Source organism: Lepidochelys olivacea, assembly GCF_965140295.1.
Source record: "Lepidochelys olivacea isolate rLepOli2 genome assembly, chromosome: 10".
In the NCBI taxonomy this organism is placed as follows: domain Eukaryota; kingdom Metazoa; phylum Chordata; order Testudines; family Cheloniidae; genus Lepidochelys; species Lepidochelys olivacea.
In genome coordinates, this window is record NC_140420.1 from 30,766,373 (window position 1) to 30,788,809 (window position 22,437).

The 22,437-nt window shown below is 57.7% G+C and overlaps 1 protein-coding gene across 1 annotated transcript in view; it reads left to right on the forward strand.

Annotated features, from left to right (window-relative positions):
- SEPTIN12 (septin 12) overlaps positions 1 to 22,391 on the forward strand; it is a 67,903-nt gene extending 45,512 nt beyond the window's left edge. Inside the window, exons 4-11 of the mRNA XM_084642277.1 lie at positions 14,231 to 14,359; positions 15,217 to 15,298; positions 15,840 to 15,977; positions 16,562 to 16,679; positions 17,323 to 17,418; positions 17,661 to 17,757; positions 20,508 to 20,559; positions 20,979 to 22,391. Of these exons, the coding sequence (XP_084498403.1) occupies positions 14,231 to 14,359; positions 15,217 to 15,298; positions 15,840 to 15,977; positions 16,562 to 16,679; positions 17,323 to 17,418; positions 17,661 to 17,757; positions 20,508 to 20,559; positions 20,979 to 21,123 (857 nt within the window). The 3' untranslated portion in view covers positions 21,124 to 22,391. The remainder of the gene's footprint in view (positions 1 to 14,230; positions 14,360 to 15,216; positions 15,299 to 15,839; positions 15,978 to 16,561; positions 16,680 to 17,322; positions 17,419 to 17,660; positions 17,758 to 20,507; positions 20,560 to 20,978) is intronic.
- Positions 22,392 to 22,437: the final 46 nt, after the last annotated feature.

Sequence of the window (22,437 nt, forward strand, 5' to 3'; positions counted from 1 at the left end):
TTCCTACCCCAGTCCAGGACTTCAGGGTTCCCAGAGCCTTTTCTGGACTCACTAGGCTGATAAAAACACCCAGCACTGTGCCAGGCCCTGCTCAGCTGTTGTCTCATTGTCAGCTGAGCCATGTTCATGTGGTCTTATTTCAGCTTGCATCAATATTGGAAGGGGAGCAAAGGCGTAGGAGAGGAATGATCAGTTTCTTCAGAGATGCAGAGAAATTGGAGCTCAGGGGGCTGGGAGGGGAGAGGAACCTAGACACGGCCCTGGGGTCGTGGTAACCAGGTTGCAGCAGCCTTCCCAGGACAGCAAGTTGTATTTGCAACTTGTTTCCTTAATACTGAGGTGGGGGTGCTGGGCAGGAGTGGGGGAGGGGAGAGAGGGAGGGCTTGGGTAAGGTGCCCATGGGAAGATGTCTATCTCGAGAGGAAAACCCCAATGTGAAATGCTCGCTTTCACTCAGCCTGCCCCCTGCTTCCTTAAAGCCCGGCTCGCAGACAGAGAACCGAGAGGAAACAAGCCGGGATTGCCGAGTTACTGTCCCAGCTCGGATAGTCACGAATGTGCACGTGGAGCTCCAGGGAGACCGGCCGTTTTGCATGCACGGCGAGGCCTGTTCAGACCGGTCCGGGGAACTGCCCAGCCCGCTGGCAATGGCGCAGTGTGCAGGGAGGCCAATGAACTTAGGGCCAGTAATGTGGTGGTGTCAGAATGAAAGACATAGCTGAAATCCTGCTGCCTAAATTCAAACCCAGCGCGAGCACCGACGGCTTGGCCTGGCTGGCTCTGGTATTTCAGGGTTTGCTCTCTGTCTATGACAGGCCATGGAAAAGGGAAGCGAGAGTGGGCAGAGTGAAAGCACATACACAGTGTGGGGAAGATGGCAGAGGGGTGGTTTGATTGGATCTGTCCCATTTCCTGGATTATGAACTCTGGGGGGTTGTGCAACACCTAGCCCAGAAGGCCCTGATCTGGCCTGGGACCTTTGGGTCTGAGTGCAGTACAAATTAATAGCTTTTGGGAGCTTCTGGCCCAGAGCTTCTGCACTACAATGATTTCAGCCTAGCTTTGACTTAACTTGCTGTAGCTCCATTGATTTCAGTGGAGACAGTGAGTCACTGTTGCTTTACTCCGGCTGAGGATCTTGCCCTCTATGAAGAGAACCCTGGGTGTGCTCTGCAGCTGGAAAAAACATGTCAAGAAAGAATCAGCCGGGGGAAGGGCTGGGATTGGTTAGATAACAAAAGTGTGTGCCCACAGCGGGGTGGGGGAGAAGGGCTGGGAACCTGAGCTACCACTGGGAACCCAAAAAACAGTTCAAAGAGTTCTCAAAGCTACGAAATTCCATGCGGATTTCTTCTCCGGGAGAGAAGGGCACTTGTATGGAATTCCTGTGGTGCCTGCATACTCGGAGAGAGATTGCCAGGGGCCAGAGGGGAAGCCAGAAGCATTCACATATCATGGGCTTAAACCAAGGTCAGCGGGCTGCACTTTCCAAGGAGGCGTCTGGATGAGCAGGCTGGGAGCCAGAACAGCTCTCTCTGAGAGGGGCGGAGGGAGTGTTACAGCTCTGCAATGGATCCTAATAACCGGGGGAGTGTGACCATCTGGCTAGAGAGATAGTGAGGCTGGAAATGAGAAGGAAGGGCTGTGAACAGAGCAAGCAATGGGAGAGTCAGATCCCAGGATGGGCCCTGGGACACTGCATCAAGGATGGCTGTAGAAAGTCCAGCTACGGGCTAACTGCAGCCGACACTGCTTGTCTTTAATCCAAAGCTGAGGTCTATAGAGAGAACTGGTCTGAGCGGGCATTGCTTCCTCAACCCACCTAGACGCACTGTATGCTAATCGGGAGTCTGGGCAGGCCACGCCTCTGGAGTAAAGATGAGGTGACTGCAACATGCTGTCATGGGAATGAGGCGCAGCCCTCACGCTCCCTGCAAGGTGTCAGTTTGCCCCTCAGCTGGCCGAAGGTTGACTCTGACTTTAGGTGGAAGGACTAAAAGGCTTCCTCCTGCCAGGCGCTGAGCATCCTTCCTTCCCCTACCATCAGCGAGAGCATCCGGCACATGGCTGTGGTAATGTCGGGCCCAGACGATAGACTATTAATAATATCTGTATTGTGCTACCACTCCGAGGGCCCAGATTGGCCCTGTTGTGCTTGGCGCTAGATTTGAGGACTTGGGATAGGGACACTCTGGCTTTTCTCTGCATGACCTGTAACAGGGAGAGGCAGAGTAGAAACAGGTCAGCCCTACGTGCCAAAATCACGAGTCAGGCCTCGAAAATCATGAGATTTCAAAATAATACATTTAGGGAGGGTATTTGCCGTCTGGCTTTTGAGTCTTTAGGGGTCACTTTTGCAAGCTTTTCTCTGCCGCTCTGAGGTCTAGGAACTTAGTGTTTAATGACAGCTGGGATTCCCATGTGATCCCATGGCTCCAGGAGCTGGAGCTTTAAGAAAAATGAGACTTGTGATAAAATCATGTGTGTTGGAAACACAGGGCCATGGCTATTGATTTTTGAGACCTGGGAGGAGGCAGAGGCAGTGACCGTAATCCACAGATGTGTGTACTCAGCACCCGAGTGAGACCAGTCAAGGGCCTGATCATTAGGATTCAGCAGAGCTGGTTTTGGATGAATGTGGGGAAATGCAGGGTGAAATCCAACTAGCTAAAGCAGCAGAATGGGGAGGACAGAGATGAGGCCAGAGAATTGTGTTCAGATACATTCTGTCAGTTCGTGATATGGAACTGCTTTAAGCTTCTAGAGTTCGGCACATGGAACAGTTGTTTGACAGCTTGTGAATCTGTATTTAAAGGGGAAAGAACATTAACATGACCATACTTTAAAAACTAAACCTCTTCGCTCTGTTACTATTAACACCTTAGATGATTCTAAGGGCAACAATTGACAAACCCCTATTTATTCTTCATGTAGTTTCCTTCTTGCATTCTACTCACCTCTGGCAATTGAACGAATCCCTTTCACTCTCAGGCAGTGGGGAATGCAACGGGATGCTGCAGTATCTCTATAAGGCATGTTTAAATCCACCCCTAGCGTTTAATGAAAATGCAACAACCACGAAGCAGTTCAGTTTTATATCACCTTGTGTTTACAAAACCTAAACGTTGACCTGAGTGGCCCTTAAATTAACAGGACCAGATCCCCAGCCGGTGTAAATCAGCAGAGCTCCGTTGACTTTAGTGAAGCCACATTAGCTTAAATCATCTGCTTAGCTGGCCTGAAATATCTATTTTCTTTGGAGTTAGAGTTTTGAAAATCTGTTCTTTTAATTTAAAACAACCTCTATTGGTGGGCTACAGTTAGTCAAATTCATCTAACTTTAAATTTACCATCAGTCCTCTTGGTTCTTTCATCTCTGCACCATATTTCACTGATTGTTTTCCTCCAATGGCACAGTTTTGGACGAGCTCCAGCCTCCAGATCCAAACTTCCCCAAAGCTCTGAGGCATTTGGATCTGGAGTCTTGCTTTGCCCACTTTGCTGCCAACCTTTTGCAGTGCTTCATTTCCATTCCCACCCCCAACATACTTAGAATCTTTTCTCTTTGGCCCCGGCTTGGCACTGTACCTCACCAAATCTTTATGGAGCTTTTTCTAAAGCCTTGGGTATGTGCTCTGTCCAGCAATAAATACTCCCAGATCAAGAGAAACAAGCCAACATGGAGATGTCAGAAAGTAATCCAGAGGAAGAAAGATGGCTCTGTGGAGCATAAACTGTCAGCTAGAGAGGAGGACGGGGAAGATTACGGGATAATGGTTTTAAAAGAGCTAAGCAATGATAAGAAAAGCAAAGAGAACCAAACCCAAGGGAGTCAGATAAATCACTAAGGATTCCTCCACGCACTGGAGGAGCCAAGAGGCAGGTGAAGGAGACAGTGATAGCTTCAGGAGAATTTAACAGGCAATTTACTTTTTAGCAAAAGAGCTGGGCCCTTACGCGGTGACCTCGGCCGGGCAGAGGAGAGGCTGCCGGGCTGGGCCGGAAGAGTGAGAGAGAGACCTGCTGCCATAGGATCTCTGCATCCCAGTCACTGGAGGGGATAATATTGCTGGGCTTCATCTGATACTGTGGAGGGGGAGGGGAAGGGAGCCCACCGAGCCCACCTCGGCATCGAATCCCATGCATCCCACAGACCCCCCTCTGTAGGCCTGGGCCATGTTCCCCTCAGCGGGGAGGGGAGGGCGGAAGCAGATGCAGAGGGCAGATCCCGAAGGAGCTGGAGAGTGAAATCGGAGCAGTGAATGGAAAGGGGGTGGGGCTCCTTGCCAGAGGAGAAGCAGGTTTGCACTCTCCCCCACATCAAACAGCCCCCGCTCTTAGCTCCCTGCCCCCGGTCTGAGGGGCCCCAGGGCTATTGGAGGTGCCAGAAGAGGGAGCAATCTGCCCTCTCTCCCAGCAAGAGAGCCACCCCCGCCTCTAACCACGAGGGCTCTGTGGCCCGCAGCTGAATGGCGAGCCAGTGTGCATCTGCTAGCATGCCCTGGCTTGCCCAGGAGGGCAGCAGCATCAGGGCCCAGCAGGGCATGTAGAGGGACCCAGGAGGCCAGGCCAAGCCAGCCAATTGCAAATGGGAACATTCAAGCTAAGGACTTCCAGCTGTGTGCTGGGGCTCTGCACATCTGCTTCTCATCAGCCCAGGGAATTTTTCATATGGACAAATTTGACATTTTGATTTAAAAGGGAGAGGGAGGGAGATTGGAGCTGCCTGGGACAGGGAGAGGAAACCCCCTCCTGCCAGATAAACCCTACCACGAGAGAGCATGTGCTGAACTAGCAGGCGGCCGGGGGGCGAGGGGGAAGATCTCTATCACCAGGCCCCATGGCTGTCCCATGACCATAGAGCTACTGCATAGCAAGGCTGACTCCATGCCTGCTTCTCCTTGCTCAGTTGCCTGTGACTGCTGCCTCCCCCTCTCAAAGGAAGGGGCATTTTCAAGTGAACTGCAGCTGGCCAGCTTCCAGCCCTGAGTATCTGCAGCCCCCCCCCCCCCCCCAAACCTACTCTAATAAAACAAGCACCTCCAAGTTCCTGGGCACTGCAGAGTGCTGGACTCTTTAATTAAAATACTTTTGATGATGCCCAGAGCCGGAAAGCATGGGTGGGTCCCCTCTCTGTCTCTTTGCATCTGACTGGGGGCCTCCTGTCAGCCCCAAGCTTTCTGGGATGCTCCCAAAGGGCTGTTCCACTCTTTCCTCCTCATTGTATCTGTTTTTTGTTGGTTGTTTCTAACTCCTTCCTCTGAAACATCAGAGATGGCTACAGGTGGTGTGGTGAGTTTGGCAGTCAGATTGGCAGTGACCTTGGGGGATTTTTGCCTTCCCCTGCAAAAGACAGGAGACAGGTTACTTGCCAGGAGTATCTGGGTCTAGCTCACTCAATCAATTCCCTGCCATTGCCTCAGGGGCCTCAGGCACTGCGCCTCAGTCCCTCTTGTTCTCTGCCTGTGACACACCGTCGTTTAGCCTCCCGAGGGTCAGAGTGCCTTGGCCTGATTCCAGTAGTTGGGTTTTGCGGGTGGGTGCTGGAGGTTGGTGGTGGCCTGTGGTAGCCAGGAGGTCAAGCAAGGTGATCTGGGCGCCCCTGCTGGCCTTGGGCTCTGTGGCTACACTGGTTTCGTTAAAGTGGTGTCACCTGCCAGTGTGGGTGCAGTTATTGGATAAAGGTGCTTACACCAGTGTGGCTGTTCCCCACCAGGGACGGAATAAGCTCTACAGGTATAAGGCTCCTCTTCTCACTGCATGCACACCAGTGGCTGTCCTGGCATAAAATCAACAGCTGTGTGGGGAGCAGGCTCCAGGCCCTGCCCCTCTCAGTGGCTTGCCTCTCCACCTGGAAGAGCTCTGCCATCCCTCTCCCGTCTCTGGCTCCCTCTCTCCACAGAAGCCAGGGGAGAGCCCTATATCGCAGCTGCCCCTCCTGCCTGCCAATCCGCCCTCCCCATGTCAGGGCCACACTAGCCTTCTCCCTGCCCAGCTCTGCTGCTGCTGCTGCCCTTTCATTGCTGGGAGGCTCAGCACAGCAGGGGAAGCTGAGGCCCGTGTGCTCTGGTGCTGCCAGCGCACACCAAAGCAATTTCACTGCAGGCCCCGCCGCAGCAGCAGGGCGACCGGTGCTGCTGCTTGTCTGCCACGCTGCTGGGAGGGGCCCGGGCGCAGTCAGACTGCTGGGGAATAACTCCCAATAACGCCCATTGACTGTCCCTGGTGCTTGCTGCAGGGCTGTAATGCCTCCGAGGCTGGACTTAGGCGGGGTTATTCCTCTCACCCCTCCCTCACGTGACACCCGTCTGCATTCGCTTTCTCCCAGAGCCGGGTTTAGCGTGGCACCTCGGCCCATGCCTGGCTAGCTCAGGCAGGGAGCTGAGGAGCCTTGACAGACGAGCACATGCTCTTTCAGCCGTGGAGTAGGCATTAGTGACTCGGGTGCCAGTGATAGGCACATTGCTAGTGGGGCCCTCTTTGGTGGGCAGGCGCTGCCTTTGCCAGTGGCATTGCACCCGGGCGCGGTATGGCCACACACTTCAGTCTTCGGTGCCGCCGTCTGCTGCTCGTCTGCAGGGGCCGCGCCTGCTGGCGACCCCCAGAGGGAGCGAGTGGAGAGGCCAGCCGCCCACTGAGTGGAAGCTGGGGGTGGGAGAAGAAAGGCTGCTTTGTTCTGGATCTGGGAATCCGGCATCGGGCTGACCAGTGCACTGCCTCCTGCAGAGGGAAGGGGACACCCATCTCACTCTCAGAGCTGGAGGCTGAAATTCCCTGTGGCTTGTGGTGATGTAAAACTGGCCCCCGCCCCCAGCTTTGTGAGCTTTGATCCCCACCCTCGAGCGGCACCGACCGCCCCCCCCAGTGGTGCTGCCACAACCTCACTGCGGGCAGAGGTCAAGAGGTGACCTGCCCGGAGGAAGGTGATCTCCTCCTAGCACAGATCTGGGGCTGGGAAGCGGAGCTCAAAGCATTCTCAAGCCAGAAGTGCCTCAGAATACCAGCGTGGACACGGGGGTTTCATTGCAAACTTGCCCTGTTTGCACTCGGCGGTGGAGCCACTTTAGTGCTGAGAGACCTTGGATCGCTGTCGAACCCAGCCATGTAGCACCTTACAAAATGGGGCGGCTATTTCACCCTCCTCCAAAACTGCCCCACTTTTGTGGCTGGGTGGGGAGTTCAATGTCCTCACGGAGTCTGAGTTCCTTGCTTAGGTAGATGACCCAGCACTGTATATCCGTCTTCAAGATCTCGCCATTTCCCTGCATGGCTCAACTGGCTTTGAGTTATTCACATGGAAATGAAGTGTTCCCACAGTGTTCCCAATCTGAACTGCTGCTGTGAGCGCCACAGACCAGGCACGGCCAGTTCAGGGGACTGGCCAGCTGCATGGCCAGAGGTGGTGTCTTTGCAAAAAAAAACTCCATGTCAGTGCAAATCAGGACCCTCAAATCTCCAGAACTCCCCTGTGTTAAGGCTGGTCCTGCGATGTTGGCCAAGCCTGGTTGTGAATCCCACATGATTTACTTGCTGATGGCCCATAGGGGGCACTGTGTGGCAGATAGGAGCAAACCGAACCTGTGGACCTTTCCCCTTGCATTGTGCTGCAGTAGCTTTATCCCAGTGGAGTGTGTGGCATGCCTAGGGTCCAGCCCAGACCCCATCAGGAGTGTTAATACTGCCTTCCCCTCCAGTTCCTCTCGAGGAGAGCGTTTCCTTTGCTCTCAGAAGCAGCGCTTGCTGGCAGGAGACTCACAAGTCCACGTAATGCTGGCTTGAGCCTGCTTGGGATGGAGGCAGGCTAATGCAATAGCTTAGGCAGGAGAGGGGAGGGCCTGGAGGTCTGATCCTCAGGGTGAAATAGCTAAACTCCCTGCAGGCCTGGGTTAGGTAGCAGCAGAGGCACCAGAGTGCATCTGCATTAGCAACAGGAGCTGCTGCAAACTGAATGGTGGCTGGCCCTGGCGTAAGTGTCCCCAGGGCTGCCCGAGCTCTCCAGGGAGCTTTGCCCTGCATTTGTGCTGCACTGCTCCGTTGCAGTTGCCCTCTCTCTAGGTACTGTCCCAGAGCTCCCAGCCCAGCCCCCCGAAGGGATGGCTCGAAGGTGATTTGGCAGAGCTTCGGGGGGGGGGGGGAGCATGGGGAGCTGTGGGAGAAGAGGCCAAGCGCCTCAGAACACACTTTGGCAAAACAGCCCCCACCTGGGCTCCCCGGGGCTATGTAGAACAGTCAGTGGCAGCTGCCAACCTTGCCCCTTGTGCAGCACAATAGTCGACTAAGCTGGCCCCGTCCGTGGTGACCTGAGGAGTATTTGCGCCATGGGGGCTATTGCACCAGTGCTTCCTGCCCATGCTCCGGGGGTCCTCGGCACTGCTGAAGGCCTGGGAGTTAGCCTGGTTTGAAGCGCATCTAACCGAGCCCGTGCTGTGCCTGACCAGCACCTTGGGAGAGCACGTGTGTACGGACACTAGGTGTGTTACCGGCATGGGGAGGAAGGGTTACCATTTCAGCTATCTGCAGCCCACTATCAGCACAGCTCAGCATGGGATGGGTGTGGTTTGGGCACAGGGGAGGGTGCCACTGTTTCACGCCGGCTACTAGGCTTTGTCTTTTGGCTACTAGCTGTCAACTAATCGAGTCAAGCCCTGGTCAGCTTGATATGGTACCAGCCTGACCCTGGCTTGGAGACCAATCAGCAGCGCACTCTGTACAGGACAGATTTCAGAGTACCAGCCGTGTTAGTCTGTATTCACAAAAAGAAAAGGAGTACTTGTGGCACCTTAGAGACCAACCAATTTATTTGAGCATAAGCTTTCGTGAGCTACAGCTCACTTCATCGGATGCATTCAGTGGAAAATACAGTGGGGAGATTTATATACATAGAGAACATGAAACAATGGGTGTTACCATACTCACTGTAACAAAAGCGATCACTTAAGGTGAGCTATTACCAGCAGGAGAGTGTGGGGTACGGGGGGACACCTTTTGTAGTGATAATCAAGGTGGGCCATTTCCAGCAGTTGACAAGAACATCTGAGGAACAGCGGGGTGGTGGTGGGGAATAAACAAGGGGAAATAGTTTTACTTTGTGTAATGACCCATCCACTCCCAGTCTCTATTCAAGCCTAAGTTAATTGTATCCAGTTTGCAAATTAATCCCAATTCAGCAGTCTCTCGTTGGAGTCTGTTTTTGAAGTTTTTTTGTTGAAGAATTGCAACTTTTAGGTCTGTAATTGAGTGACCAGAGAGATTGAAGTGTTCTCCAACTGGTTTTTGAATGTTATAATTCTTGACGTCTGATTTGTGTCCATTTATTCTTTTACGTAGAGACTGTCCAGTTTGACCAATGTACATGGCAGAGGGGCATTGCTAGCACATGATGGCATATATCACATTGGTAGATGTGCAGGTGAACGAGCCAACTGTGTCCACATATCTATTCGGGGGACACCATCATAGGGCCTAATCACATCAGCCACACTATCAGAGGCTCGTTCACCTGCAAACTGGACAGTCTCTACATAAAAGAATAAATGGACACAAATCAGACGTCAAGAATTATAACATTCAAAAACCAGTTGGAGAATACTTCAATCTCTTTGGTCACTCGATTACAGACCTAAAAGTTGCAATTCTTCAACAAAAAAACTTCCAAAATGGACTCCAACGAGAGACTGCTGAATTGGAATTAATTTGCAAACTGGATACAATTAACTTAGGCTTGAATAGAGACTGGGAGTGGATGGGTCATTACACAAAGTAAAACTATTTCCCCTTGTTTATTCCCCCACCACCACCCGGCTGTTCCTCAGATGTTCTTGTCAACTGCTGGAAATGGCCCACCTTGATTATCACTACAAAAGGTCCCCCCCAGCTCTCCTTCTGGTAATAGCTCACCTTAAGTTATCACTTTCATTACAGTGTGTGTGATAACACCCATTGTTTCATGTTCTCTATGTATATAAATCTCCCCACTGTATTTTCCACTGAATGCATCCGATGAAGTGAGCTGTAGCTCACGAAAGCTTATGCTCAAATAAATTGGTTGGTCTCTAAGGTGCCACAAGTACTCCTTTTCTTTTTGTACAGGACAGAGTGACTCAATACTGGACTAGTGGGGGGAGTTGCAGGTCTCTGTTCCTTGGCCAAGCTGGGAGAATCGCAGAGCTGGGATGGCAGGGGGCTGCTGGACAAGGTGGAGGTGCATTGGCCAAGCTGGGGGAGTCGCAGGGCTGGGCTAGCAGGTGGGGCTGCAGATCAGGCTTGAGGGGCTTTGGCAGAGGCATGTGGAGGAAGCTTGTTCACTCCACGCAGAGCCCTTGTCTCAGACACCACCATCCGGATCCATTAGCAGCTTCCTTGCCGGCAGGGCTGTCTCAGCTGGAGCCAGTGTGTCTTGACAAGGGAAGGGAAATCATGCTGAGGAACTTCTGCGCTCCCCAGCTCCGTGCAGCAGGCTGGGGGTTGCGTTCAGCAGGTGTGAGGCTGCTTTCCTCGCTGAAGGGAGCTGTGCAGGGCAAAGCCACCTCATGCCAGGAAGGTCTAGAAAGGCAGGAAAATCTAGAAAGGCAACGTTCCTGCTGTCCTGGCAGGGGCCTGGGAGTGTCAGGGAGCCAGGGGCTTATTATGGGCCTGGGGGAGACAGGAACTCGGCCTGGGCGATCACGATGGGCCCATCTGGCCTGGGAGTCTGCAACTCGTCCCCCGTGCCCTGGTTTCCTTTGACAAAGCAGGGGTGGAAGTGACCCTGGTCAGTCGGGCTGTGTCAAGTCCTGGGCCAGCGCGCAATAGCCCTGCAGGGCCTGCATTTTAAGGGCTGGCGTCCCACACCCCTCCAGAGCTCGAAATGGAGACCAGTCAGAGAGGCGGGTGCTCTAGTTAGCTACCACTGTGTAGCACGTGTGTCCGGGCCTGGGGGGCCCATCACATCACAGCTCTCTGAGCGCCGTTCGGCCTCCCACCCGCATTGTGCTGCCTGGAGCTAGAACAAACGCTCTGCCCTGTCTGAGAGCAGCTTTAAATCCGCCCACTCAGCTGAGTGCAAACGCCCGCCCTGCGTGCACACCCATCCTCTCCTCCATCTGCAGACCCCACCTGTACACCCTCCCGCCCCTTCCTCCCTGTGCAAACACCCCCCTTGTGTGCACACCCACCCCTCCTCCATCTGCCACCCTGTACACACCCCTGCCCCTTCGTCCCTGTGCAAACACCCGCCCTGCGTGCACACCCACCCTCTCCTCCATCTGCAGACCCCACCTGTACACCCTCCCCCCATTCCTCCCTGTGCAAACGCCCGCCCTGCGTGCACACCCATCCTCTCCTCCATCTGCAGACCCCACCTGTACACCCTCCCGCCCCTTCCTCCCTGTGCAAACACCCCCCTTGTGTGCACACCCACCCCTCCTCCATCTGCCACCCTGTACACACCCCTGCCCCTTCGTCCCTGTGCAAACACCCGCCCTGCGTGCACACCCACCCTCTCCTCCATCTGCAGACCCCACCTGTACACCCTCCCCCCATTCCTCCCTGTGCAAACACCCGCCCTGCGTGCACACCCATCCTCTCCTCCATCTGCAGACCCCACCTGTACACCCTCCTGCCCCTTCCTCCCTGTGCAAACACCCACCCTGCGTGCACACCCATCCTCTCCTCCATCTGCAGACCCCACCTGTACACCCTCCCCCCATTCCTCCCTGTGCAAACGTCCGCTCTGTGTGCACACCCATCCTCTCCTCCATCTGCAGACCCCACCTGTACACCCTCCCGCCCCTTCCTCCCCGTGCAAACGTCCGCTCTGTGTGCACACCCGCCCACTCCTCCATCTGCAGACCCCACCTGTACACCCTCTCGCCCCTTCCTCCCTGTGCAAACGCCTGCCCTGCGTGCACACCCACCCCTCCTCCATCTGCCACCCTGTACACACACACACCCTTCCTCCGTGTGCAAACACGTGTCCTGCATGTACAGCCACCCTCTGCTCCATCTGCAGACCCCACCCTGTACACCCTCCCGCCCCTTCCTCCCCGTGCAAATGCCCGCTCTGTGTGCACACCCGCCCCTCCTCCATCTGCCACCCTGTACACACCCCCACCCCTTCCTCCCCTGTGCAAATAAATGCCTGCCCTGCATGCATACCCATGCCCTCTCCATCTGCAGACCCCACTGTATACGAAACCCACCCCTTCCTCCTTGTGCAAATGCCCACCCTGCATGCACACCCACCCCCCCTCCATCTGCAGACCCCACCTGTACACAGCCCCACCCCTTCCTGTGTGCAAACTCCACCATGGGCGAATACCATCTGCTGGCCCATGCGTGCAAACCCCATCCTGTGCAAAGCCTCCCCTGTACGTGCATACATGTCCCATGCATACAAATCCCACCTTGTGTGCATGCCTGCCCCCGTGTGTGCCAGTCCCAACTCGTGCACAGCCCTCCCCTGTCTGTACAATCCCCACCCATGTGCAGGCTCATCCCTGCTCTCCTCCTTGTGTCAAGTGCCCCTAGCAAAGCACATCAGTGTTGGAATCCCCCTCCCATCTGCACACAGCTGTGGGGGGGGGCGGGGGAGGAACCCCTGCAGTTGCATCCTGGGGATGAGATGTGATGGCAGCGCAGTGTTCCCCACCATGCCCTCTGGCCGCAGTGTTTCCCCTGCGTAAGGGCTGAGCCAGCTGGGACAGGGGCCCGGCCGGGTTGGCCGCGGGTTCGGGTGGTGCCGGGGGCTAAGAGAGACCTTGTGCTGGCACGCTGATTTCCTGTGCCACTAGCGTTTGTTTATGGTGAACAACCAGCCCTGGAAGAAGCAGCCCCACCGCTCATGTGGGCTTCAGTCCCTTCAGGCTAATTCCCCCTGCACCTGCAATCCAACAGCTGCCCCAGCACCGCCTCCTTCTCTGGACACATGACTGACTCCAGCCCCCTCCTTGGCCCACACCCTGGAAGGGTCACAAAGACGAGACCTGGAGCCTCTGGGGAAAGCTATAGCCCGGGAAAGAGGGGAGTGCAGGGCTGCTCGAAGGGTCCTGCATGGGGAGGCAATGGGGAGGTCTAGGATAGGGACTGGACACCTGCTGGGCTGTCCTAAGCCCTGGGAGGAACATACAGAGGGCCCAAGAGTCGAGAGGGCAGGTGGGTGGGTGGCCAGTCAGGGCACTGGGAACACCAGCTCCTGCCATTCTCAAGACCCCAACCACAGAAGCAGAAGAGTGGGAGGTGGATACAGTGTTCGGGGCTAGATGGACTCTTGCAATGACTCCCCTTCTGTACGCTGGTCACTTTCACTTCTCCTTCCCAGGGGTCTGGCTGCCAGCTCCTCCCTCCAGTGCAGAATCCCCAGGTCTGCTCCCTCCTGGTCTGTGTTACTGAGGCTCCGGGGAAGAATGTTCTTTAAACCACCCGTGACTCCGAGAGCGGCAGGATCCGGGCACTGGGGCTGTGCCAGCCTAGCCTCCCAGTGCAGCAGGGACTGTCCGCTAGCATCTCCCCGGGTTAGGTTTCCCGCCTGAGGTGACATAAGGGGCCAGCGGGGGTCACCGGTCACCCCATGAGAGTCTCCAGCAGGGAAGAGATCCTAGACCGCAGTGATGGTGGAAGGGGGAGTGGCACACCTGCCATCTGCATTTGCTAACACATGGGGAGTCTAAGAAGACAGCAGTAAAATCCCTAGTCCCATGCCCAGGTGGGAGTGCTGGGACATGTGGGGTATCCGGATTTTTGGATACCTGGGGGCATGTGGGGCTGTCGAGGGAGGTGGGAGCTAGACTAGCTTAGACACCAGGGCATCTTGGGGTGTATGGGACTATCAGGGGTTCTGCTAAGCTAATAGCTGAAGGGCTGCAGCAGAAAGCCAAGCAGGGGAAGAGAGGAGGGGAAGTGAGCAGTGGCCCGTGCTTTCCAAACCAGGACCTGGGGAGGAGATGGGGGCAGGCTGGTTGTGGTGTCCTCCCATTCGTGAGTGAACCAAGCTTGTGCCCTGCCGATCCTGCACCCCCATGTCTGGGGACCAGAGGCCCCGCCATCTCCCCTGCCTGCTGTCCATTGCTTCCTCTGCGGCTCAGCAATGCTCTGCCGGCCGTGTCCAGGAGCTCAGCAGAGAGATGGGGTGGGGAAGAAGGAGTGGCCAGTTTGGCAAGACAGGGGAGTGTGTCCTGGATCCCACATGCCCATCTGCTGCCTCTGGGCATGGTGGGAGCGCAGCTCACACGGCCCTCTCTCTCTCCCCATGCAGGGCAGAGCGGCCTGGGGAAGTCCACAATGGTGAACACCCTCTTCAAGTCGAAGGTGAGTCGGAAACCTACAGGCCCCGGCTATGAGGAGCACGTCCCAAAGACAGTGCAGCTGCAGTCCGTCACCCACGGTAAGGTCCCCTGCTCCTCAGCCCTCCAGGAGCCGCGGGAAGGACCCCTTCCTCTCCCACCATGTCTTTTCCTCTGGGAGCCCCCATGACATCTGTCTCTCATGCAGCCCCCCCTCCTGCCAGATGCCCCACCCTGACCCCCTCCCCCATCCCTCTGGCAGTTCTGGCATAGCCTTGGACCCTTCCCCCCATGAGTGGCAGAGTGGACTCTTTGGGCCCAGCAAGGCCTCACCCTTGCCCCATGGGCCCCAGCCCACCCTGCCATCCCCAGCCGGCTGGCACTCGCTAGTCTCTTCCCGACAATTTCAGACGCGCCTGCTGCCCTGGGAAACATAGGCTCCTTTGCGAGTCTCCGGCTTGGCCGCTCCCTGTCCTGAGAGCGACTCCCCCCAGGGGAAGGCCTGCCTGCCCGTGGCTCCTGCCTCTCTGCTCCAGGCAGGGGAGTGAGAGCTCAGCAGGCATGGGGGCACTTCCCTGGCCACGGCAAAGCTCCCATTGACTTCACTGGGGCAGGATCTGGCCCCACAGTCCCCGTCCTCCCAGCCCGGCCTGCCAGGGTGCCCCCAGGGCCGTTGCTGCTGCCCCCTGGCCTGGTCAAGCCTAGTGGATGGGATTCGCCACACTGTGCCCCAGGTGCTAGACAGTCACCAAGGTCCCTCTCCAGCCCCCACAGCTGCTAGTTCCAGGCCTGGATGGCTTTGCTGCATGTGTCCGGGAAAATGCCCTAGCGGAGTGTGCCCAGAGAGCAGTGGGAAGCCAGCGGGAGCTGGGGAGGGGCTCTGTGCAAGGGATACCCAGTGGGGGGTCAGGGGACTCCTAGAGCCACCCCGTGACCTTGCACCCTCTGCCCCCGCTAGTTATCGAAGAGAAGGGCGTGAAGATGAAGCTGACTGTGACAGACACACCGGGGTTCGGCGACCAGATCAACAATGAAAACTGGTAAGTTCCACCCGGTTCTGGGGACCCCAAGGGCAATGTGAGCTGGGCGGGAGGGAGCCCAGCATTGCTGGCCAGGGGTGGGCCATAGAAGGAAGGGCACCAGGAAAGGCTTAGTCTGAGCAGCTGGTTGGTAATAACATGACACCCTGGCACCAAAGGGTCATACCTTGGCACTGTGGACTCTGCCTTTCAGCTGTGTGAACTAGATCCATTGAGCTCCAGGCAGTTACTATGGGGGGTTTCAGAGGAGACCCTAAAATCCAGCTGTACTCTGCTCTGCAGGGACACCAAAGTTCTTGGGACACTTCTGTAAGAGATAGGGATTTGGTTAAAACACCACCCCCTTCCTCCAGCCCCACCTCGCCAAAGGCTTTGTGCCACACTGTCAGATCTGAGCACCTTCTGCTGTGTGCCGGTGCTGCTCTCTGCCCCAGAGGTGGCTGCCTTTCAGTGGTGGGTGGGACAGTTCCTGTGTGTGCAGTGCACACAGTGCCTAGGGGTTGCGGGTGATCAATCTCTTGCCTCCTTTCCCATTGCCCAGCTGGGACCCCATCATCAAGTACATCAACGAGCAATACGAGAAGTACCTGAGAGAGGAGATCCTCATCAGCCGCAAACAGAAGATCCCAGACACCAGGGTCCACAGCTGTGTGTACTTCGTGCCACCTACTGGCCACTGGTGAGCCGTGATCAGTCTCTGCCTGCTCCTGAGTGCCCAGTGCCCTGCCTGGCTAACCAAATGCCCTGCTGGGCTTACCTCTCCCTAGGGGGGGCAGCCTGAGCCCTTTGCAAGGGATTGGCTGGCTCATGGAGCTGCTAGTAGGATGAGGAAGCCGGCTTGCCTCTGGCCGGGGCAATAACCAGCTCAGCTGGCTGTGGGCCTGTGTGCAACGTGTGACTCTGTCTTTGGCCAGTTCCTAGCGAAGGAGAGTCCACGTCCTGGCTGGCCTCCTGCTGCCCATCTCAGCGGGCCCCTCTGGGTCAGCCCCACTGCTAGGGCTGTGTGGGTGAACTCACCTCGCTGCTGCTGCTGTCAGTCGCTGGAGGCCTTGGCTCTCCATTCCCATTGGCCTCTCTGCTCTGGATACCTGGTGGTGCCACTGATCTGAGGACAGTGGCTGGCCGTCTCTGCCCCAGTCTGCCAGGGTGGGGCCCATGTCTGGGGGGAGGCGGGGAAAGCAGCCTGAGCATGGAGCGTCTCCAATCTTGTTGCGCCAGCACCCCCCTCTGGCCACGCTGAACAGCCAGGGCTTTCCCTCCCAGGCTGCGTCCCTTGGATCTGGAGTTCATGAGGCGGCTGAGTAAGATCGTCAACATGGTGCCAGTGATCGCCAAGGCGGATACCCTGACCCTGGAGGAACGGGCCGAGTTCAAGCAAAGGGTGAGGGGCCTTGTAAGAGAGAGGTGGAGGGCAGGCCAGCACAGCTGTGCACGGGAACCCCAGAGCCCTTGGGGCAAGGCTGGGCATAGGCAGCATGGCTTGAGGTGCCTCTCAGGGTGGGTTGGGGGCTGAGCGACGTTAAAGGGACTGGCCAGGACCACAGCACCGAGGGCCGGCCTGGGTAAGATTGCCTCAAACAGCTGGGTGGTCTCCAATAGGGCCAGGGCAACCCAAAAACCCACGGGTCTCTTGCGGTAAGACAGAGGCGTCTGTGTGTCTCTTCTCCCCCCAGCTGAGCAGAGGCACATCAGGGACAGAGAGGAAAGCAGGAGGAGGCCGCAGCTCATGGTCACGGCATCTGACACCCGAGTAAGGGGGTTAACCTGAGTGTCCCAGCCAAATATCAGCTCCTGCAATGACACCCTGCCCACCTGAAATCCCCCCCATGCGAGTCAACTGGATACAGGGTTCTAAGCACATAGGTAGTGTTGCTGCGTGCTGTTTAACAAGTTCCCACTCCACCCCAGAGGTGGCCACATTTCAGTGGTAGGAGAGATTATATGCTCTCATGAGGGCTTTAGGATGAACGGTAGCCAACTCCATTGCTAGCACAGAGCAATTTCACAGGCGCTGTCTCCTACAGATCCAGAAGGACTTGAAGGCCCACGGCATCAGCGTCTATCCCCAGGAGGATTTTGATGACAACCCAGACGACAGGATATTGAATAATAAAATTCGTGTGAGTGCTGGGAGGCTGCGTGGGGGAAGGGGGGGGCAAAGAGCTGAGCTGGGCGGTGATTGGCTGTGGTGGGGTACTCTGTGTCCCTCTCTGGCTGGGACAGGCGGACGGGCAGCTGTGCTGGGCAGTGACAGCAGCGCTGAGGAGGGAGCCTGCCCCTGAGTTGCAGTGCCAGGGCCCACGGATCGGAGAGGTGGGCCTGTCCCAGTTCTACAGTGACTCTGCCCCCTCTTCCTGTCCAGGACAAAATCCCCTTCGCAGTGGTTGGAGCGGACAAGGAGCATCAGGTGAACGGGAAGAGGGTCCTGGGCCGCAAGACCAAGTGGGGGATCATTGAAGGTAACGGCTCCCTCGAACGTGGGTGGGGCACAGCTCCTAGCACTGAGATGGATCCGGTCCCCCAGCTCCCAGTGGACCCCCGCTAACACTGGCTCTGTCCCCCTGTCGTGGCTGGTCTGTGGACGGAGGGTCTGGAGGGCTCCTGAGCCTTGGGCTGGTAGATCCACTGTCCCTCGCAGATGCGACCCAGCCAGGGGCCTGGTTACACCCTGGTGAAGTTGGGTTCTCCGGCATATCGCTCCTCTTGCATCTGCACTCCCAGCCCCTGCTGTTTTCGGCAGGCTTCTGGAGCCCTGTGCCCAATGGTGCCCTTGTGTCCAAAGCCAGCTCCAGCTGTCCTCCCAGCTCCTTCCCGGGCCCACTGAATGGGCCGCCTTTCCAGGCCAGCTCCTCCTCCAGGCCAGAAGGTTTCCTTTGGCCCTGAGAGTAGGCTGTGACCCAGCAGTGAGCAAGGGCTCAGGTAGAGGGCACTCAGCAGCAACAGCCTGGCTCTTGGTATTGAGGGTTTCTGGTCCTGCCCTGACCCCCAGGGCTGGCATTGGGGCGGAAGGAGTGGATGAGGGTTAAGGAAAGGGGCCCAAACTTCTTAGAGTGGGGCAAAGTTTCGGACTGGCCCATCCTGCCCGTACATCCCTAGTCAGGCCCTTCAGCCCCCGTCCTGGGGCCTGTGTGCGTGAGTGTTGGGGCAGTGGGCAGACTGCCAAGCGGCTGGGACCCTCCCCAGAGCTCCGACACGCCGTGCTTGCTCTAGGAACTCTCCTGTGCTAAGCCCCCTTCCGCTCCTGTAACGCTGCCCAGCATCTGTGGGATGCAGCTGTGATCACACCACTGCCTTCACCTCTCGCTCCCAGCGATCTGCCAGGCTGCTGTGATACCTGGCACCTGCAGCAAGCGCCCCTCCCAGCATCACACCTGGGCTGCAATAAACCTGACACGCAGGGCCTCTGCCCGCACCCAGGGAAGTGCAGCAAGCAGGTATCCTCCTGAGCACTGATGCAGCCCGTGCAGCGGGGAGCTCCGCCCCAAGAGACCCATGGGGTGCAGAGGGGCCCAGTGGGGAGCTGGGGCAGCTGGAGCCTGTCTGGGCCCTGCCCACTCCACTCTGGAGCTGTGCTGCTCCCTGGCGCCAGGGATCCGCAGTCTCTGCTGAGAGCCTGTTGGCAGAGCTGGGGTGAAGCGTGTGCAGCACCGAGCCCATCCCTCGCAGCCAGCACAGACAGGACATACGCTGCCCTCGGGTCACCCTGGGGGCAGCCTGCTGAGCTGGTCACAATGACGCCAGCGGGAACGTGGCCCGTTATATCTGCCAGACGGCCCTGAGCTTTCCGCCACCCTCCAGCACCGTGTGTGTAGGGTGTGCTGGGCTCCATGGGCCTCATCCGCAGGCAGGGACGCTGTGGTGCTCTGCCATGCCTGCGCTCCTGCAGTCTGAGCAACGGAACCACCCGTCCTCCCCCTCATCCCAAGCAGTTGCTGTAGCCTCAAGCCCTTTCCCCTTGTGAGCCCTTGCACCTGCGCCTGGCTGGTGCTGGGGGTCAGCTGGGGCCTGGGAAGAGCTTCTCTGGAGCGCGTTACCAAGGGCCTCTTCATTTATCAAAGACAGCTGGAACCGTGCGGCCACGGCGCTGCCAGGTAACCCGTCAGAACGCTGGCTGAAGGCTCCCAGCTGCTGCTCCGTGCCAGAGGGAGAGCTCGCCAGCGTCTCGCCGTGCGTGGAGGGGACTGGCACGGCTGCAGGGGGGAGCTGGCCTGGCGCTCCCACACCCATGCAAAGCCAGGCTGACACACATGAGCCCCTAAGCACGCGCTGTGTGTGTGGAACTGTGCCGGGGGACACACGTAATATGAAAGACATGGGCTGGAAGGGACCTCGAGCGGCCGATTAGTCCAGCCCCCTGCGCTGAGGCAGGACCAAGGAAACCTAGACCCTCCCCGACAGGTGTTTGTCAGCGGGTATACCCATGTGTAGCCATCATACGTGTGCTACTGTGTATTTATTTGTATTATCGCAGGGCTTCCCCACCTCCCCCCCTGTTCACAACCCCTGTACGTGCACGCACGGTGAGTGCTCCCTGTCACTCACATATCCAGACTCTCACTGCACATGCAAAGTCTCTGAACACCACTGGACGCATAGCTACCCCCAGGAGCAGCCCCACAGACACACGCCTCCACGTACGAACACACGTGCAACCCTCAGACATGACTAGATCCCCAACAGAGACATGCAAACCGGGGCTGTTCCTGGGTCCCCCTGCAGTGCTTGTTGGGGTCCCGTTGCTGTGCCCAGTCCATCCGGGCAGGCCTCATGGAGCACCATGCTTTGGCTGCTGCCTAGACGTAGCACCCTGGAGTTGGGCTGCTCTTTTGAACACAGGGATGCCGCTGTTCTGTTGAGATTGCAGCTGCCTGGATGTCGCCCCTGCCTTCCCGCCCTCCCCGACCCCTTGCCGTTTACCCAGTGCACATACATAGGAGCCTGCTGCCCCCTAGTGACCACCTGCCTCCTTGCAGTTCCCCAGCAGGAGTGAAGGGCTCCAAGGTTCCTCTGAGGGCAGGATCTAGTCTCCCAGTAAGGGACAGAGTGGACAAGATGCAGCTAAAAGACAAGGCGGGGGATGGGATGGTGGCAGGACATGGGGTGCTGCTCTGACCAGGGTGGCTTTGAATGCATTCCTTGGGCATCTGAGTCACTCCCGTTCTCCACCAGGGTGGTAGGGTCTACAACTAGTCTGTGTCTTGTTTTTCAGTGGAGAACCCAGCGCACTGTGAATTCCCCCTGCTCCGAGACCTGCTCATCCGGTGAGATGCCCGGCTCGGCCCACCCCCCTAACGCACAGGGAGAGGGGTACAGCCCCAGGCACGCAGGGTAGGGTTGGGGAGGGCCTGGCCCCAGCTGGGAGCCCATCCCTGTGCGGGGCTCAGCACCCTCCACTGCCAGGGAAAGCTGTTGGGGTTGGGTCACTCAGCAGGGAGTGCAGGATTGGGCTGGGGTCCTGGAGGGGAAGCCATGGGACAGTGAGGGCAGCCCTTGGGGGACTGGCAGAGGGGGTGGTGCTACTGGAGGGAGAGGGAGGGGGCTGGAGCCCCTCATAGTGGGATGGCTTTTAAAGCACAAGCTTAGCCTATTTGGGGGCCTCTGGCTGCAGGGCCTAGGGCCTGGCTGGAGCTGTTCTTCCTGCCCCTTTACCCTCCTAACTCTCACTTTCCACCCGCCCCAGTTCCCACCTGCAGGATCTCAAGGACATCACCCACAATGTGCATTATGAGAGCTACCGCGTGCAGCGGCTCAACGAGAGCAACCAGCTGGCGCTGAGCCCCGTCAACAGGCTGCTGGGGAAGGACGAGGTGGAGAGCAACCTCTGAGCAGTGAGAGCAGGGCGTCCTCCTCCCAGACAGCGCCCACAGACTGGCTGAAGGGGGGAGGAGCTGAGATCCCCACCCCGTGGACAGAGCTCCTCTGTTCTCACTGCCCTGCCCAAGTGCCCTAGTGCTGGGCCAGACACTGACTCTGCCGATGCACCAACACCTTCCAGCCATGCAACAGCCTTAAGCAAGGAGTGACTCCTGGGGGGCCGTGCCAGGCGCGGCCTCAAGGGCCCCACTGCTCCCCATCCGTTCCTCCTGCTTCCCCGACGCCCGTCCCCCTTGGCGACTTTGCATGGAGCTCGTAGGTTCCTGGCACATGCACCCCGTGTACCTCTGCCCCGACAAGCATGCCCCAGTTCTGGAGGGAGCCCTGCCCTACCAAAGAGGCACAGTCTGGAGCCAGTGGGCCTGACCCCCCGCGACGCACCCACAGGAAGGTGTGTTGGCACAGGGCCTTTCCCACCTCATGCCGTTGTCCCCAGGACTGGGGCAGCCTCAGGCCTGCGCTGCTGAGAACAGCCTCCCCTCCTGGTCTTCCCCACGTCGGCTGCTGCCCTGAGCCTCCAGCTCCTTTGGGAGTCCCTGTGCCTGCATCCCCCAACGAGGGGGGACTGGAGTAGAACACTGCCCCGCATGCTGTGGGGCAGAGGGGGCCTGGGGTGAGAGGGGCAGAGCTAGTCCTTCCTGCTGTGGGGTAGAGGGAGCTCTGGGGCTGGGGAGGCAGAGCCAGCCCTTCCTGCTGGGGGCGAGCAAAGCTCTGGGAGATGGAGGTACCCAGCCAGCCAGCCTCTCCTATGCCCTTAGGGGACAGCCTTGTGGAATCGCTCTCGGATTCTCGATCCTCGTGGAATGACCCATCCTACAGAGGGCTAGAGCCTGTAGCTGCCCCACAGGGTTAGGGAAAAGGTGGGGTGGGCAGTGCTAAGGTTTGGGGAATAGCAGAGAGGGACGGAGGCCCAACCGACTGCCCATTGGGCAGAGTCACCAGCACTGTGTGTTCAAAACACACATGGGCTGGGAAAAGCCCGGGGGGGTGGGGAGATGGATGCAGGCTGTCCCAGCCAGGGGGAGAGGTATTGGTGGGAGGGCCAGGGCTGGGGCTGAGCTCCAGGCAGCAGGAGGAGCAAGGGGTATCACAGGGGAATCCCCCCAGCCCGCAGGGCGGGCGGTGCTTGGCCATTTACTCTCCTCTGAAAAGCTGGGGCTGGGGCTCGTTCTCTCGCTGCAGGCTCTGGTCACACATTAAAGATCCCCCTGCAACCTTGGCCTGGTGTCCCCCCTGTTCATCCCCCCACAGTGAAGGGAGCCATG